Raw genomic sequence first — 15,595 nt, forward strand, 5'->3', positions numbered from 1 at the left:
ATTCTAACCAGAGCGCATCTGCGTCCGGAAGCTGAGGGGAGGTATCTCAGGGCACGGAAGCTCACGGAGAAATCTGTGACGAAAGACCCAAGTCACTGGGCCCCTGCACGCTTCCGTGCCACCTCTTTCATTTTACTCCCGTCAAATAACGTGGGTGCACGAAGCTTACTAACAAAACCAACAGACGACTGCTCCGACCTTTCCAGCCCTGGCTCCAACACCAGAGACCATTACTGCCAACTCTTTTTGGACGTTCCTTCTCTTTTCACTTTAGAGACTGCCTACCGATGCCTCCTGTGGGGCCCTCACCATACCCGGGGTCCCTAAGCACAGTCCCAGCAGAATAATGAGATCCATAATCAGAGTTTACGTCACTGACACAATAATGTAAATACTGTTCACGGCTAAACCATAGAGTATTCTAAAACTACACTGCATTTCTTTTTATTTATTTATTTAAAGTAATCTCTGCACCCACGGTGGGGCTGGAACTCATGACCCTGAGATCAAGAGTCGCATGCTCCACAGACTGAGCCAGCCGGGCGCCCCTCACTGCAGTTCTCATTCAAGTTCTTTGGGTTTTGATTGTTTGTTTGCTTGTTTTTACCTCCAAGTTTTAATGGCCACTTCTCCAGGCGACACAATGCTTTTATCACTAAAAGTAAGCTTAAGTCACAGGCAGAGGCCAGGTCTGAAGGATTACTGCATAATGGCATTTACGGCCAGGGAATCCTGACTTAAGAAGATTATTCCACAGGTTATGGTATTTATTCTAGGGTTCTCAGCCTATCAAAGATCAAGAGTATCTACTGATGTGGGAGAGGAGCACATTGCCAGATGGCTTCCCCACGATCACGGACACACAGCTGGAGGAGGCAGTTCACAAGCTGCAGAAGATTCCGCTGACCGCACAGTCTCTTGATTTGAAGGACGGACGGAAAGCGTTAAAAGCCCCTGGCTCGTTTCTAGCCCGCTCACTGAAAAGATGCGCATCTAAATATATTTCCCAAAGTAGCGTGTCAACAAGAAAATCTCAGGCTTACAAATCTTTAGTAGTGTGAATAATTCTCACCTAAACGGGATGGCGTACAAACATGACATTCACACGTTTTGATCTCTAAAGCAGGACGTTTGTATTATCTTTTTGGGGGGCGGTTTCCAAATTTATAATCTCTGCTTTTCCCAGAAAAAGCAGACTCTCCTGACTCTCATACGGGAAACGCAGGGGACGCCTCCTCCTAGAGCTGTGCTGCACGGTTTCTTCACTCTTTGCTAGAACCATCCGAGGACCTCTCCAAAGTACCTGGGCTCTAACCCTGAAGTACGCACAAATTCTACCAGACTGATTTTTCTCTTAAGTTACGATATGCACTTTACCATAATTTGAAAGTTTCTGAGAACATGTACATTTTTCCAGAAACAATTACAGCGCAAAGGACCAATATCATAGCCACCAAGAGCATTTAAAAAACATCAAAAATAGTTCCTCCTACCACCCAAATACCCCCTTCCTCGAAAGAAGTCTCCCCAAATGTCAAGAGATGCCCAAAGCACTGGCCAACAGTGAGAGTAATAGTTTTTTAAAAATATATTCAGACACGCATTTAGTTTATGTTGACCCAAAGACTATTTTTCTTAAAGTGAGCAAAATATAATGAAATTTAAAACCACATTTCGTACAGCCTTACCTATGATGAAGAGTGTTATTAGGTAGATAGAGAAATGATTTAAAGTCTGAGTGGACAACATTTAGTAACACTACGATGCTACCGACACTTGTCAGAAAATAAGACTACATACATCTTCTGAACACATCACGTGGGTTATTCCACTTCTTCATTAGTAAGCAAGTACAAAACGGACCAGATGAAAACAGAGGACGCAGGTCTCAGTTACAGAGCCCCCGACAAAGGCCCGTACTCACAGCAGCAGGCGGTCGACTCTGGGTCCATCCGGCCCCGGCCGGCTGACTGGGGGGCTGTACAACCGCATGGTTCCCGGCCTGCTCTGTGCTGGGACTACCAGGCCCTTTTATATCTTTCAGGTAGTGGTGCCCATTCGCTATTTATAGACGTTAACTAAATTACGTCCTATGTTGAGACTGAACACAGGACTGACTCATGTTTCTTAAATACGGTTTTCATCACAGTCAAAGAAGCCAGAATTACTAATACGAGTAGAAACCAAAGACTGACGTCAACAAACGATACGTACAGGGGTAGAGAACTAACCAGTAACTACCGTCACGTTACCAGAGTCAAGGTACTGGACGCACTAAGACAACACCTGGAGTAAACATCTGTTTCATCAACTCGAATTCACGCTCAATGAAACAGAAAGATTAAACTTGTAAAATGCACACACACCTTAACAGTCGTGTCACAGAGCGTGTAACAAAACACAGCTTCCGATCTCGCTCTCCAGAAGCAGAGCCTTTCGATCTGGCGCTGATGTCAGGTTCCCACATACGGTGGCTTCTTGAGCTCCCCCAGTTCTCAGCTGTTCAGTCGCACGGTACCCGCTTTCTCCTTCACAGGTGAGCCACCTCCTGCCCCTCTCCGCCACAGAACCTCACCTTCCTCGCTCTTCCGATAAAATCACGACACCACTTTGGATCCCAATATTCACGGCCAATCACATTTGCTCTTCCGAGCAATTTCTTCCTTGTTCTGGTGTCAAAAATCACTGTCTCCTCCCCATCTGGTTCTTTTCTTTACACTATCCCTACTTCACCCCAAACTCTCCAACCGGAACCGTAAACCCTCTCGACATGACCCGGAGCATCAGGTGATCCGCTCTATTTCGTGTTCCCTCATTCTTGCTTTTCCCAGGAAGCACCTCAGATCCCTGGCCCATCGGACGGGCCCCGAGGTGTGGCTTTCACCTTCAGTGACGCTGGGAACTCCCTAATCTCATCCCAAGATGGGTGCCTTGTTTCCTGGTGGGGCCACGACGTCCTCATTCCTGAATGGTTTATTCTCTCACTTTATTTTTCAATGTTTATTTTTGAGAGAGAGCATGCGTGAGAGGGGGTGGGGCAGAGAGAGAGGGAGACAGAGGATCTGAAGCGGGCTCCGCACTCGAACTCACGAACCATGAAATCGAGACCTGAGCCCAAGTTGGATGCTTAACCAACTGAGCCAGGCAGGCGCCCCAATTCTCTCATTTTAACAGAACACCCCTTCCAGTAGCTTCCTGGGAAGTCGTACAGAGAAGAAGTTTGGAAACAACCTCTCAGGATTTGAAGCCCTCCCGCCCACCCCAAGTTCTACTCTCGCAGTCTACAACTCCAGTGACAGGCCCTGTCGGTGGGTCTGTTTTTCTCACTTACTGGGCGGGACACTGGCGAGTCGTGTCCATCCAGACCTGGGGCCCCACAAGTGAGAACCCAGGGCCCAAAGCCGGCCACTCCCGCTTGCCCCTGCTGTCCCCAGCAAACTGCAAAGAGGCGAACCACTGCCACGGAAGCCTCGTGGCCACTCTCTGGCTAAAACATTTACCACCTGGCCCTACTCGGAAAAGGTCTGCAGCGCTCTGACCCACACGACCACATCACAGAGGTCCAGGAAGCTTTCTCCTGTCATTTATTTGCAAATTCTGTTTCCTCAGGCTTTTCCTTCTTTGCTCCCTTAAAGCTCCCATTATTTGGATATCAGACCTCCTAATCTGATCTTATTTTATTTTCTTTCTCGTTTACTGTCCCTTATCTTTTATTATAACTATTCCTAGGGTAATTTATTTTTCAAAACTCCTATTTTTTTAATGTCTAAGTACATTTCCTTAGTTTCTGAATGATTATTTTTTAAATAACTAGGGTTTCTGCTTTAGGAGTGAAGTATATTCTCCTAGTTTTCCAAAGCTGTTACAGTGTATTTTCAGGTTTTCTTCTGCTCCCTGTATTACACCTATTTCCTCCAGCTTCAGTTTGTTCTGTCTGTTGTCATCTGTCTTCAGGCCACAGAACACAGGAGCCCGGCTGGCCGAGGCAAGGACCAAATACTAAGGGTCCGCTACAGAGTATCTTCTTCCCAGTAGATCTAACCCCCCAGCAAAGATAGATTACGGGATCCAGGCCAAAGGAAAATGGTGTATACCTTTCTCGTTATGGGAAAATACTTAAGTGTTAAAAAGCAAGGTGCCTTTTTATTATACGACAAATTCAAGACAAGACTACTAAAAAGCAATTTCTGGGGCACCTAGGTGGCTCAGTCAGTTGAGCGTCTGACTCTTGATCTGGTCATGATGTCATAGCTCGTGGGATTGAGCTCCATGTCGGGTTCTGTGCTGATTCCCTCTCTTCCTCTCTCTGCTCCCCCCCCCCCCCCAAAGCATGCGAGCACACGCTCTCGCTCTCTCTCTCAAAAATAAATAAATAAGGGGCGCCTGGGTGGCGCAGTCGGTTAAGCGTCGGACTTCAGCCAGGTCACGATCTCGCGGTCCGGGAGTTCGAGCCCCACGTCGGGCTCTGGGCCGATGGCTCGGAGCCTGGAGCCTGTTTCCGATTCTGTGTCTCCCTCTCTCTCTGCCCCTCCCCGTTCATGCTCTGTCTCTCTCTGTCCCAAAAATAAACAAACGTTGAAAAAAAAAAAAAATTAAAAAAATAAATAAATAAATAAAAAATAAATAAATAAGTAAAAAGCAGTTTCTTAGCATGGCATACAAAGCACTTTGCGAGTGGACTCGACCTCCTGGTCTAAGGCGGGGGGGGGGGGGGGGGGGGGAGGAAGGAGGGCCCCCTGCTCGCCCCTGCCCTTACCCTCTGCTCTTCCTGCCTGGAATGCTCCGCCAGGTCCCATTCAAGGCCTGGCTCAAAGCCGTCTCCTCAGGGAAGCCTCCTGCCATCTCCCAAGCGGCACAGACAGAAGCCCAAGGAGCATGAAAACAGCGTGTCTTACCTTATTTAACTCTCCTCCGAACCATACACACTCACATTTTCTGTCTCTTACACCTGACACCCACACATACGTGAATTCACTACCAGAAACTTCCCGGCTTTTTCTTAGAAACTTCATTCAGGTCTCTCCTCTCGAGCAGCCTACGACGTTCGCTGGGAAGGAGGCCCTTCTGTAAACCAGACCCTCAACGGTAAAAGGTAACAGAGCGGGTGATTAAGTCGTAAGGGTTCAGAAAAGCAAGCCACCGACAGCCCCGGAGGAGAGTCTCCGGACAACGAGCGGCCGCCGAGCGAGGCACGGAGGAGACGCCGCCGGGGCCCAGGACCCCGACGCCCGCAGACGTCCGGCCAGAGAACGAAGTCGGACGTGAGGACGGCTCGCGGGAGCGCTGAGGGGAAGCGACACACGGGACTGTCTGGACTCATTCCGGTCCGCAGACGTCAACAGTCAAACTCTCCCCTCCCGGAATTCCAGAAACCCCCTGACCGTGCCTACACAAACTCACGACAAAGCAGATAGAACGCGGGGGGGGGGGGGGGGGGGCGGCAGACCAACTCCACCATCAGGTCGACGGAGGCGGGAACAGCAGAGCCGGAAGGGAAGTCTCGGCCTCCCGCCCGCGTCTCTGTAGACAGCGTAGCCGAGCACCTGCCCGGCGCCCTTCCGCGCGCGTCCGGCGAGGGTCCCGGCCGCGCGCCGTCAGAGCTCCCCCGGCCCGGCGTCTCCCAACAAAACCGCCTCCGCTCGCACAGTCCCTCGCGCGCGCGGCGCGGCTCCGGCGAGGACAACTCACCCTCCCCGCCCCACCCGCTCGGGTTGAAAGCCGTGACCCTCCCCTGCCGGCGCCCCGCCCCCAAGGAGCCCAAGGAGCCCAAGCCTCTGCCTTCTCGCCACGTCCGTCCACCCCCCCCCCCCCCCCACGGCGGGAGCCACCCCCGGGTCCCGCCTCGTTGACCGCGACGGCGGCCGCCGAGTCCTCCCGCCGGCCGGTCCAGGCCGCGCGCCCGCCGGCGTGCGCGCTCCCCTCTGGGCTAGTCTCCGCGGCGCAGCCGGACGGACGGACGGCCGGCCGGCCGAGACGGCAAGACGACTCGCGTCCATCGAGACCGCTCGGCGGTCCCTCCTCCGCTCGGAACGAAAGCTCAATTCTGCGCAATCGCCTGCCGCGCCCCGCGTGACAGGACCCTCCGCGGGCTTCCAACCCACCTACCGCTCGCCCTGTGCACTTGTTCTCTCTGCCCCGGCCTCAGGGGCCTCTTCGCCCACGGGCACGCGCGTGCACGAGCACCACGAGGCCTCCGCCCGGGCTGCTCCCTCCGCACGCAGCGCGCTTCACCCGGACACCCACCTGGCCGGCGTCCCCTTGCCCCTCTGGCCCACACGCCCGCCTCCGCTCGGTCTGGGGTAAGGCTGTTGACGTCCCCGCCCCGCTCCGTCGTCGTCGACCACAGCCGGCATCCGTGCCGAACGTGGCTGAAGCAGACGGGAGAAGAGGAGGCAGGAGAGGCCTCCCGCGAGGCCAGGGGACAGGACGCGAGCGGGCAACGCAGCCACGATCAGGCCGAGTGATAACCGCACGCCCTGTCCGAAGAGCGGCCGCACCGCCACCCTCTCCTCCCCGAGCTCAGCTCGACAGGCGCAGCGGCGTTGACCACAGACTGCCCTCCAAGCGGACACGCGGCCTCGGCTGAGTCACGGCTTTGGGGGAGCCGGCGCCAGCTCTCCTTCGTGGGGTCCCGAGGCCGGTCGGCCCTCCGCCCCTGTTCCCTACCTGAGGGGCAGCCTGCCGGTCTGTGTGCTCCGCCCGCCTCCACGGACCCCCGTCCCCGGCAGCCCTCGCTCTCAGGGAGGCTGTGTCCTGCAGAGACGTCACCTCCACGATGCAGCGGGGAAACCCGAGCCAAGGACGGATGCCATTCAATCGAATCCGTTTACAAAGAAGCGCACCACTCAAGATTACCAGATATTTGAGGAATACGGAGTACAAAAGACAAACAACCCAGCTCTACAGGAGGGAGAGGACTCAGAGAAAGGACCAGAACATGAGAGACTTAAGATACGGATCGTGAGTCTGGAACAGGCTGTTAAAAAGGGAATGATTACAAAACAGAAAAAGCTCTCTTGGAGATTAAGACTGATCTTTCAATAGAGATCCGCCACGTCCCACCCGGTTAGGTGGCCGTGAGCCAGGGATGTGGCCTGTGGGCGCGTACAATGTGGCCTGTCTGGACAGTAATGCCTGGTAAGTGTAAAATACATTCCGAATTTTAAAGACTCAGTATGAAAAAGAGAAAGTAAAACACCGTAACAATTTCTACACTTACTTTATGCTGGCATGATAATATTAAAAAAATTTTTTTTTAATGTTTAGTTTTGACAGAGAGAGAGAGAGAGAGAGAGAGTGCGCGCGCGCACAAGCGGGGGAGGAGCAGAGAGAGGGGGAGACAGAATCCCAAGCAGGCTCCAGGCTCTGAGCTGTCAGCACAGAGCCCGACGCGGGGCTCGAACTCACAGACTCACAGACCGCAAGATCACGACCTGAGCTGAAGTCGGATGCTCAACCGACTGAGCCACCCAGGCACCCCTGGAGGGATAAGATTTTAGATAAACTGGGTTAAACACGATATATTATTAAAATTAAGGTCACAGGTTTCTTTTTTACTTTTGCTAATATGGCCACTAAAAATTACATATATGGGCCATACTGTATTTCTACTAAATAGTGCTGGTCTAGGATGTGTGGCTAAAAATATTGCCAATGATACAGAACAAAAAGAAAAAAGCAGAAAATGAAAAAATAGAAGTATACTGAAGCAACAACCCTGGAGGCCAGCATCTGACATGTAGGAGTTCCCCAAAAAAGTCAACAGAGAAAACAGAGAAGACATGTTAAAAAAATAAATTTTTTTAAAAAAAATTAAGAGATGTGCTTATTAAGTTTTCAAGTGGAAAAGGTCTATTAAATATTGAGGTTAAAGATAGAAATGAGGGAGAAAGAAACTACAAAACTCAAAAACTTTAGCTAGTCACATATTCGTGAGGACTCCAACTACCCTGGTTAATGAGGTTTAAAGGGACCCCAGAGTGGGGTAGGGGGTGGGGGGCTCCCCTGCAAACACACGGACAAGACAGCACGCCCAGGGGGCGGAGCGGGACGGCAGGACCACTGAGTCCCCCTCGCAGAGGGAGCAGTGAAGAGACACAGGTTCAATTTGAAAGAGAAACCGACAGCAGGACTACAAATAGTGGCCACTGGTAACGGGCAGGGACATGAAGAATTCGGGTTTCCTAGTAAAGTCAGCCGCCACTAGCCATCACTCGACTAATCAGGAGACAGAAATAGAAACATATTATCTCGCGCTATGGAAGAAGCCATCCAAAATACTAAAAGCAGGAACGGTTAGGAGGGATTGATTCTGGAGATTAACACGAAGGGAAGGCCACACGCTCCCCGATCTCCGGCCCTCCGGCGCTACCTGGGATTCTACCATGAACACACGGCTTAAAAGAAGAATTAATCTGACAGTACGCAAGTGGGAAAAACTGAAAGGGACCTAGGTCAAAGGCAGGAAAACCAACTAGAAAACGATGCCAGTGCGTAAGGGAACACACGCCAGAAAAGCTATCGGCGACGAGAATGCCCGAAGAGAGAATTTGTCAGGCTTTCCGAGACAGAAGTCACAGGGTATGCCGGAACAGAGCCTGTGAATGAAGATAATTACAGACTTCCTAAAGCAGAAAGTCCGGGTGAAATACGAAGAGAAGGAAGTGTGCGCGCACTGAGGTATTAGCGGGATACCCAAACGCATGCGTTCCGCAGCAGAACACTCACTGAGGACCACTCGTTGGAACCGAGGGGTCTGTGACCCTCCGAAATGTCATGCAGGTGTTGCACAGAAGAGCACGTGTACGCGCATTTAAGGAGGATGCAGGGCTGGGTGGAAGAGGGCAGGAGTCCACTGCTGGCACCAAATTCTCAAAAGGACGCGTGGATTCCATTTCATTGGAAATATGGATCTCAGGTGCAGGATCACGGCTGTAAACGTGGGAGCCGTCAGCATAAGAAAGTTAAGAGAAAACTACAATATCCCACAGAATCCTCAGTTTTTTGAAGGTATACCATGTACGGAAAAAACCCAGAGACAGCTAAGCGCACGCCCTTGCGGAAGAAACGGAAGGGAGAGCAGTCCGCGATGAACAGAGACTACAGTACCAAAAGGAAGAAAGCAGAGGCAGGCTGTGCCCCAGGAGAAGAAACCTAAACCAGAAACAAGCCAATGATGATGGAAGCAGCATTTCCAGGAGATCAGAGCAGACACCAACAGATTTCACCAGATAAAAATGGAAGCGGGTGGAGGAGAGCAAAGGGAAGGAACAGAGATAAAAATGAACACCAGGAGAAAGAAAGTGGCGTCCAATGGAAGGTTTTTATCCAAGAGAAAGAAGAGGGGCGCCGGGCTGGCTCAGTTGGGTGGGAACTGCGACTCTTGATCTCGGGGTTGTGAGCTCAAGCCCTACATTGGGTGCAGACATAAACATTGTTTTTTTTTTTAATTAAAAAAGAAAGAAAAGAAGAAAGTCTGTGTGTGACTATGGACAGAAAATAATTTAAAAATTTACACCAATTTTCTGGACGATTTCAAGTCTTCAACTAAACAAGTAATATAAACAACATCCAATTTCAAATCCTGACGTATCTTCCCACATACAAGGAGAAAAGCCTCAAGTCCAGCTGAGCGCTGCAGGGCTAACACCCAGGTGGGACAGATACACACAGCATTTTCACAGCAATCAGTAAAAAATTCGCTCAATACTCATTTCCAGTACAGCCTCGAGCTGCAAGTCGTGGACAGCCCTCCATGTAGCGGACGGCCCTTCAGAGACCCTTAACCAGCCGGCATCCTGTGCGGCTCCGGTCTCTACTCTGTGCTGTCCTCGCCCAGCACCTGTCCCCAGGGCCACATGCTTGTCTGCTCCACAACATGAAAAATTATCCGTTACATTTGGGTTCTCTCCTGGTTCTTCCTGGCTTTCTACAAATGGGTTACTCCTGATAATACTACAATCATTTTTTTATTAATTATTTTTCCGTGTGTATGGGGGGGGTGGGCAACAGTATCATTACAATTTCTAACTCTTGAAATTATTTTGGAATGTTTAAAACACTCAATACAGAACTTTTAAACCTTCCTTATTTCTACAAAAACTTAAGTTTTATTTCTGTTACAGCATCACTCAAAAGAGTTGGACAGATTTTCAACCAAATAGAGAGGGATTTAACCAGAGAGGTTGTGATGAAAACAAAATTCATTTCGGAAGGGCCTTCCCCAAGGGCCACGCATTTACACACAGAACGTGGTAAAAGATCCCCATCTGTCTGTCTGTCTGTCTTTCAGAGGAACATGACACACATATCAAGACAACATGGAAAATATGAAGAGTGTTTCAAATGTGGATCCAAATCAAAGGTCACAGGAAGAAACTCTAGCTTGCCATGGAGCAAATGTTTGTCAACTGGAAGAATCCATCTGTAGGACGGTTATCAGCTCTCTGTAATAAACAAGTGACCTACTAGTGATTAAAAATAACAGGGGTGCCTGAGTGGCTCAGTTGGTTGGGCGTCTGACTTCGGCTCAGGTCATGATCTCATGATTTGTGGGTTCGAGCCCTGCGTCAGGCTCTGTGCTGACAGACAGCTCTAGCCTGGGACCTGTCTAAGATTTTGTGTCTCCCTCTCTCTCTCCTCCTCCCCTGCTCATGCTCTGTCTCTCAAAAGTAAATAGACATTAAACAAACAAACAAAAAAAGGCAATGTCAACATCTCCAAAAGGTTTTCATTTGTTTAAAGTGGAAGGCCTGGGAGAACCTGGATGGCTCAGTTAGTTAAGCATCCAACTCTTGATTTCAACTCAGGTCATGATCTCATGGTTTGTGAGATGGAGACCCGAGTCAGGCTCTGCACTGACAGCGTGGAGTCTGCTTGGGATTCATATTCTCTCTCTCTCTGTCTCTCTCTCTCTCTCTCTCTCTCTCTCTCTCTCTGTCTCTGTCTCTCTTTCTCTCTCTCTCTGTCCCCCCCACCCCCCCCGATCACACTCTCTCCTACTCTCTCTCTCAAAATAAATAAAAGATAAAATGAAATGAAATGAAATGAAATGAAATGAAATGAAATAAAATGGAACACCTGGTTTCACTAATTCAGTTTTAGTTGCTGAATGTATATAAAACTCTTTTGTTACAAGTTTGGTAGCTTACAGTTCAGAAACTCTGCTAATTCAGGAGAAAAAAAAACTATACCTAATTGAGGCTGTGTTACAATTTCAAATCTATTTCTTTATAAAGGGCACTGAAGCAACGAGATGATACTATTGATCTCACTGAACGAGCGATTTAATCATGAACAGAGTGAGTTTGTATCCATTACTAAGCTCTATGGTAGTATCTCGAGATCAGAGACTTCTCCGAACAGCCAACACGACGCCAACTTTCTAGTTAAATTAGTTATGTGAAAGCCGTAATGACCATAGATCAATCTATAGCCACTATAAAAATAAGACTCCGTGAAGTGAAAGTCATTTCGTATGCTGCTAAGTGACTTTTAAGTGGCTGACAAGACACAATCTACTTCCTATACCAGGATGCTCGCGGGCCTTCCGCAGTAGAAAGAAAAACTGCAAATAACAACTTTTAAATTTACCTTCTTTGAATTTCCAATTCTTCTTGTGATGGGCCATTTTGAACTTGGGCAGGTAGCTGTGAATTTTGTCTAGGCAATGTTGGCCCTAAAAAGGGAGGAAAACATTATAGATGAACATTATCTTTAGAGCTAGCTGGACAGAGGAGATAAAATCATGAGAAGAATAACATAAAACCATCACATATTTACAAATGTATCTTCTTTTTTGTTTAGCAAAATAAAATATAAGCTTTACATAACACACAGCAAATGAAAGACTGCGACATAATACTGCCATCATCCCCAGAAGGCTTACTTGAAACAAATGGAAAACACCAACAATAAAGGAAAATAAACATTTACATATGAAGAGCTTGAGGAAAACAAGTGTTCAATGAGCATCTGAATAGGCGCCTGAGCTTGGCATTTTCTAGGACAATGAGACATTCTCTTCAGGGTACTTATTCATGAAGTGGGGAGGGAGAACTTAAATGAAAAAAAATCAGAATTCAAAAACTCACCTAAATAGAACACTGGAAATGAAAAACAGGAGAGAGAGAGCATGAGAACCTTATTACTAGGATGAAGTATGCTAATGCATTTATCAAATTTGCCCAATTTAAGCTGCCATTCTCATTTACTGGCTTGGCATTTCCAGCACTGGTGAAAACAAACATTTGCTAAACTTCTAAACAGAATTAGCCTACTTCTCTGAATTTTTAATGTAACAGAGGTAATCTTAGCAACTTTTCATTTGGGGTAAAAAACAAACCCCCCCCCCCCCCAAAAAAAACAAAAACCAAAAACCCTGCGTTCAAACCAACACGGCTCTGTCACGAGAAACTAATGACCCTTCATTCCCACGTACCATGTACGATGCAGACCCATTTTTAGCATCTTATAAAGAATGCCATTAAATATGGGACATTTTAATGTCACTGGATATAAAAATTAAATGTATCATGAGAGAAATGAACACTGGACCTAATATGCAACGCCCACGGTTAAAACAGAACAATCTTGAACTCTAACCCAGTAAACAAAAGAATCCAGTAAACAAGTAAATCTAGTGTGTCAGCAAATGCCCCTAACAGATATTGTGAAAGTGTTCTGTAGACCACTACTACAAGAAAGAGTTGATAGACAAACACTTCTGTGTACTAATGCCAATGCTCGTATCTCTAAGTTAACAGCACAAGAGCACCAACTGTGTGCCGCAGAGTGAAGTGACCCTCACAACTAGAAGGACATGGCAATATAATAATACGGTACTGGTAGGTCCCAAATGTAGAAAAGCAGCTGCTTTGATCTAAACTTACCTACTAAATTTTTTCCTCATCTCTTTCCCCATTTCTAGATTAATCATGTAATTTGTCTTTTGGAGGACAAATTACATGACAACTGCAGTGATGTATTTCATTAGATTTCCTAGCAGTCTGCTATTTTGATAACCACATAAAGGAAGTATTAAAATGTATTAACCCCATGTCATCAGCAACGACAGAAAAATCAAAAAGCTTTTTAAATTAAACACGCACTTAAATCTGCATGAACAAAAAATAAAACTTGTCTAGCAACCAGGCTGGAATCCTTTCCTTCTCTTGGGAACGAACATACTGATGTTAAACACAGACTATCACATTAAGCCATACACTGATGTCTAATACTTTTATGAGGAGAAGATGTCTCACCTCTTTGGCAGAAGGAGGGAGAAAATAGAAGATCAGGGTGGGGGTAAACCTGAGAGAATAGAAACTATTGGGGGGAAGCATTTTTTTATAATCCAAAGTTACATCTTTCCAAAAATATTAAATGTTGAGCATGTAGCTTGGGCAACTCACGAGACCATTATGGTTTAACTCTCTTTTTAAAATACTGTTTATTTAAATGAAAGCCTGATGCTGCTCGAATAACTAAACAGCTGGATGCCAGGAGGCCAGAGAGACTAGTCCGGCACCCACTTCCACCTCCACGGGTGCGCCAGACTGCTCACACCCAGAGCAGGCATGTGTTACCTCCACCGTCGTGCCAACAGAGGAAATTCACCAACAGAAATCTATTGATACAAGTTTTAACTCAAATATGTAAATTTAAGGAAAAGGTGTCAAAATTTCAACTCAATCCCGATTTTATTAAACAGATTTGAAAAAAAACAAAAACAAAAGTTCGACAGAACTCGAAAAAGCTTGAATGAGAAAAAAGTATTTTTTAAAAGGAATGTACAGAAACTGTTTTGGTTTTTTTCTAAGTTAAAAACTTAATGAATTTGTTTTAAAAGCAGGTTTTAAGAATGTGGGAAATATTTTCTGGCTGGTATCATTAATTACAAAAATAACGTACTACGGTTTATTCGTGCAGCTAAAACAGGAAAACTTCAAGGAAAATCCTTTTAAAATGAGGGGAATTTTGATCCGAGAAAAACTCTAAAGATGATTTTCTACACGGTTCTTTGTGATAACGGGCAGCTGGTCTCTCCATAGACCTCTGCACGGTGGCCGGAGAGGAGAAGCCGTCTCCCTGGCGTCTTCTCGTACTTCTGTTTACTTTAGTTGTTTTGTTGGCTTCTTCTCCATCAGTACTGTCAAGTCATGACAATGGCACACTGAAATTCATGTGCATTTAAAAATAATGTAAACATACTGAAAGCGATGGACAGGAGAGTTCTGGGTCAATTATGAACTCCGGTATACGAGGTCATGCTTCCAGTCAGCCCGCTGGGTTCTACAACTGGTCAATTACAGCAACATGAGACGGCAACCATGACCAATCACGGCTGCCAGCTGCCATTGTATTTTCTGTAATGTAACAATTATCTTACTTTTCACATGGGTCATATTCCTAAACGGGTACCTGTCTTCTCAGAGAATGCAAAAAAGGCACTTTCCTACGCAGCGGGTGAATCATGAGCTCTGAGCTCGTGTGCTGGCTGACTGTTCTCCTCCGGGGGAAAGTAAGAGGAGAAACCAGGGAGCCCGCTTCGCTCCCCCTGGAGCGTCATAAAGAACAGCGGCGATATTCGAGGATTAGTTCCTCTGTTTTATTACCACAGCCAAAGACAAGCGCTGATATTAATTTGTCCTGGCTACAATTCACGTAGCAGAGATGTGACTTAGTTTCTGATAAAGAAAATGTGTCCATGTCGCTGCTATGTTCTCTATAAATGATGGAAATCAGAGTGCAGGGTTCTGGAAACGAGGACTTCATACTGAGTTTTGGCTAAAGCACATCCACCTGCCACCACGTTTTAATTTTCACAAATGTAGTTTTCACACTTAGCCACAGACTATTTAAAAACACAGGACTAAAAGACCAATAGGTGCTATGATACACAATACAATCAAGTGTAAACTTAGCAATGTGGTCATTATATTGTACACAGTTAGATCGATTAAAGGTAATAATGGGGAAAATCTGCTTTTTAACACATTATTTTTACAACTTAAAAATTCATCTTTATTAAGGGCAAATCAATCTTCTCTCTGCAATTGGGTTAATTGTATCTATTATTCTGCATGTGGAACTCAACACAGTAAGTAGCAAAGTACAGAACACCAAGTAGGTTCTCAGAATGAAGTAAAAAAAAAAAAAAAAAAAAAGTCTTCTAATAACAGCAATACGAATAATAACTCATGGCTAGTTCAAAAGGTGGCCTAGAAGAATCCCCAGGAGGAGGCAGAGAATCACAGGTGAGACAAACCCCGGGGAAGATGGGGGCTCACGAGGGGCCACACCCCCCAGGCTCACTGCTGTCTCTGTCTCCCCTGAGCAATCCCAGAATGTTAACTTCAGGTGATTAAGAAATACATCCGAGTTTTCATTTTTGGAAATTTCTAACACATGCTTCTTTGCCTCAACCAGCCAAGTACATAAATTTGAAAATAATTCTCTTTATAGCTAAAGAAACAATATCAGAAATACTGAAGAATCACATCAAAAACTGAGTCACATGGATAAGTACATACACACAGCTGAACTGTTCATCTAAAATTTGAGCAGTAGGTCACTTTATGATTTTCTCTCTTGT

General features: G+C 46.8%; 1 protein-coding gene across 8 annotated transcripts in view; it reads right to left on the bottom strand.

Moving 5' to 3' along the window:
• Nucleotides 1-15,595, bottom strand: part of ENAH (ENAH actin regulator) — a 137,425-nt gene that overhangs the window by 24,849 nt on the left and 96,981 nt on the right. For all 8 annotated transcript variants that reach the window (XM_047848117.1, XM_047848122.1, XM_047848121.1 and 5 more), the window contains one exon: nucleotides 11,593-11,677. In XM_047848117.1, the coding sequence (XP_047704073.1) occupies nucleotides 11,593-11,677 (85 nt within the window). The remainder of the gene's footprint in view (nucleotides 1-11,592; nucleotides 11,678-15,595) is intronic.

The sequence above is a fragment of the Prionailurus viverrinus genome, unplaced genomic scaffold, assembly GCF_022837055.1.
Source record: "Prionailurus viverrinus isolate Anna unplaced genomic scaffold, UM_Priviv_1.0 scaffold_53, whole genome shotgun sequence".
Lineage (NCBI taxonomy): Eukaryota > Metazoa > Chordata > Mammalia > Carnivora > Felidae > Prionailurus > Prionailurus viverrinus.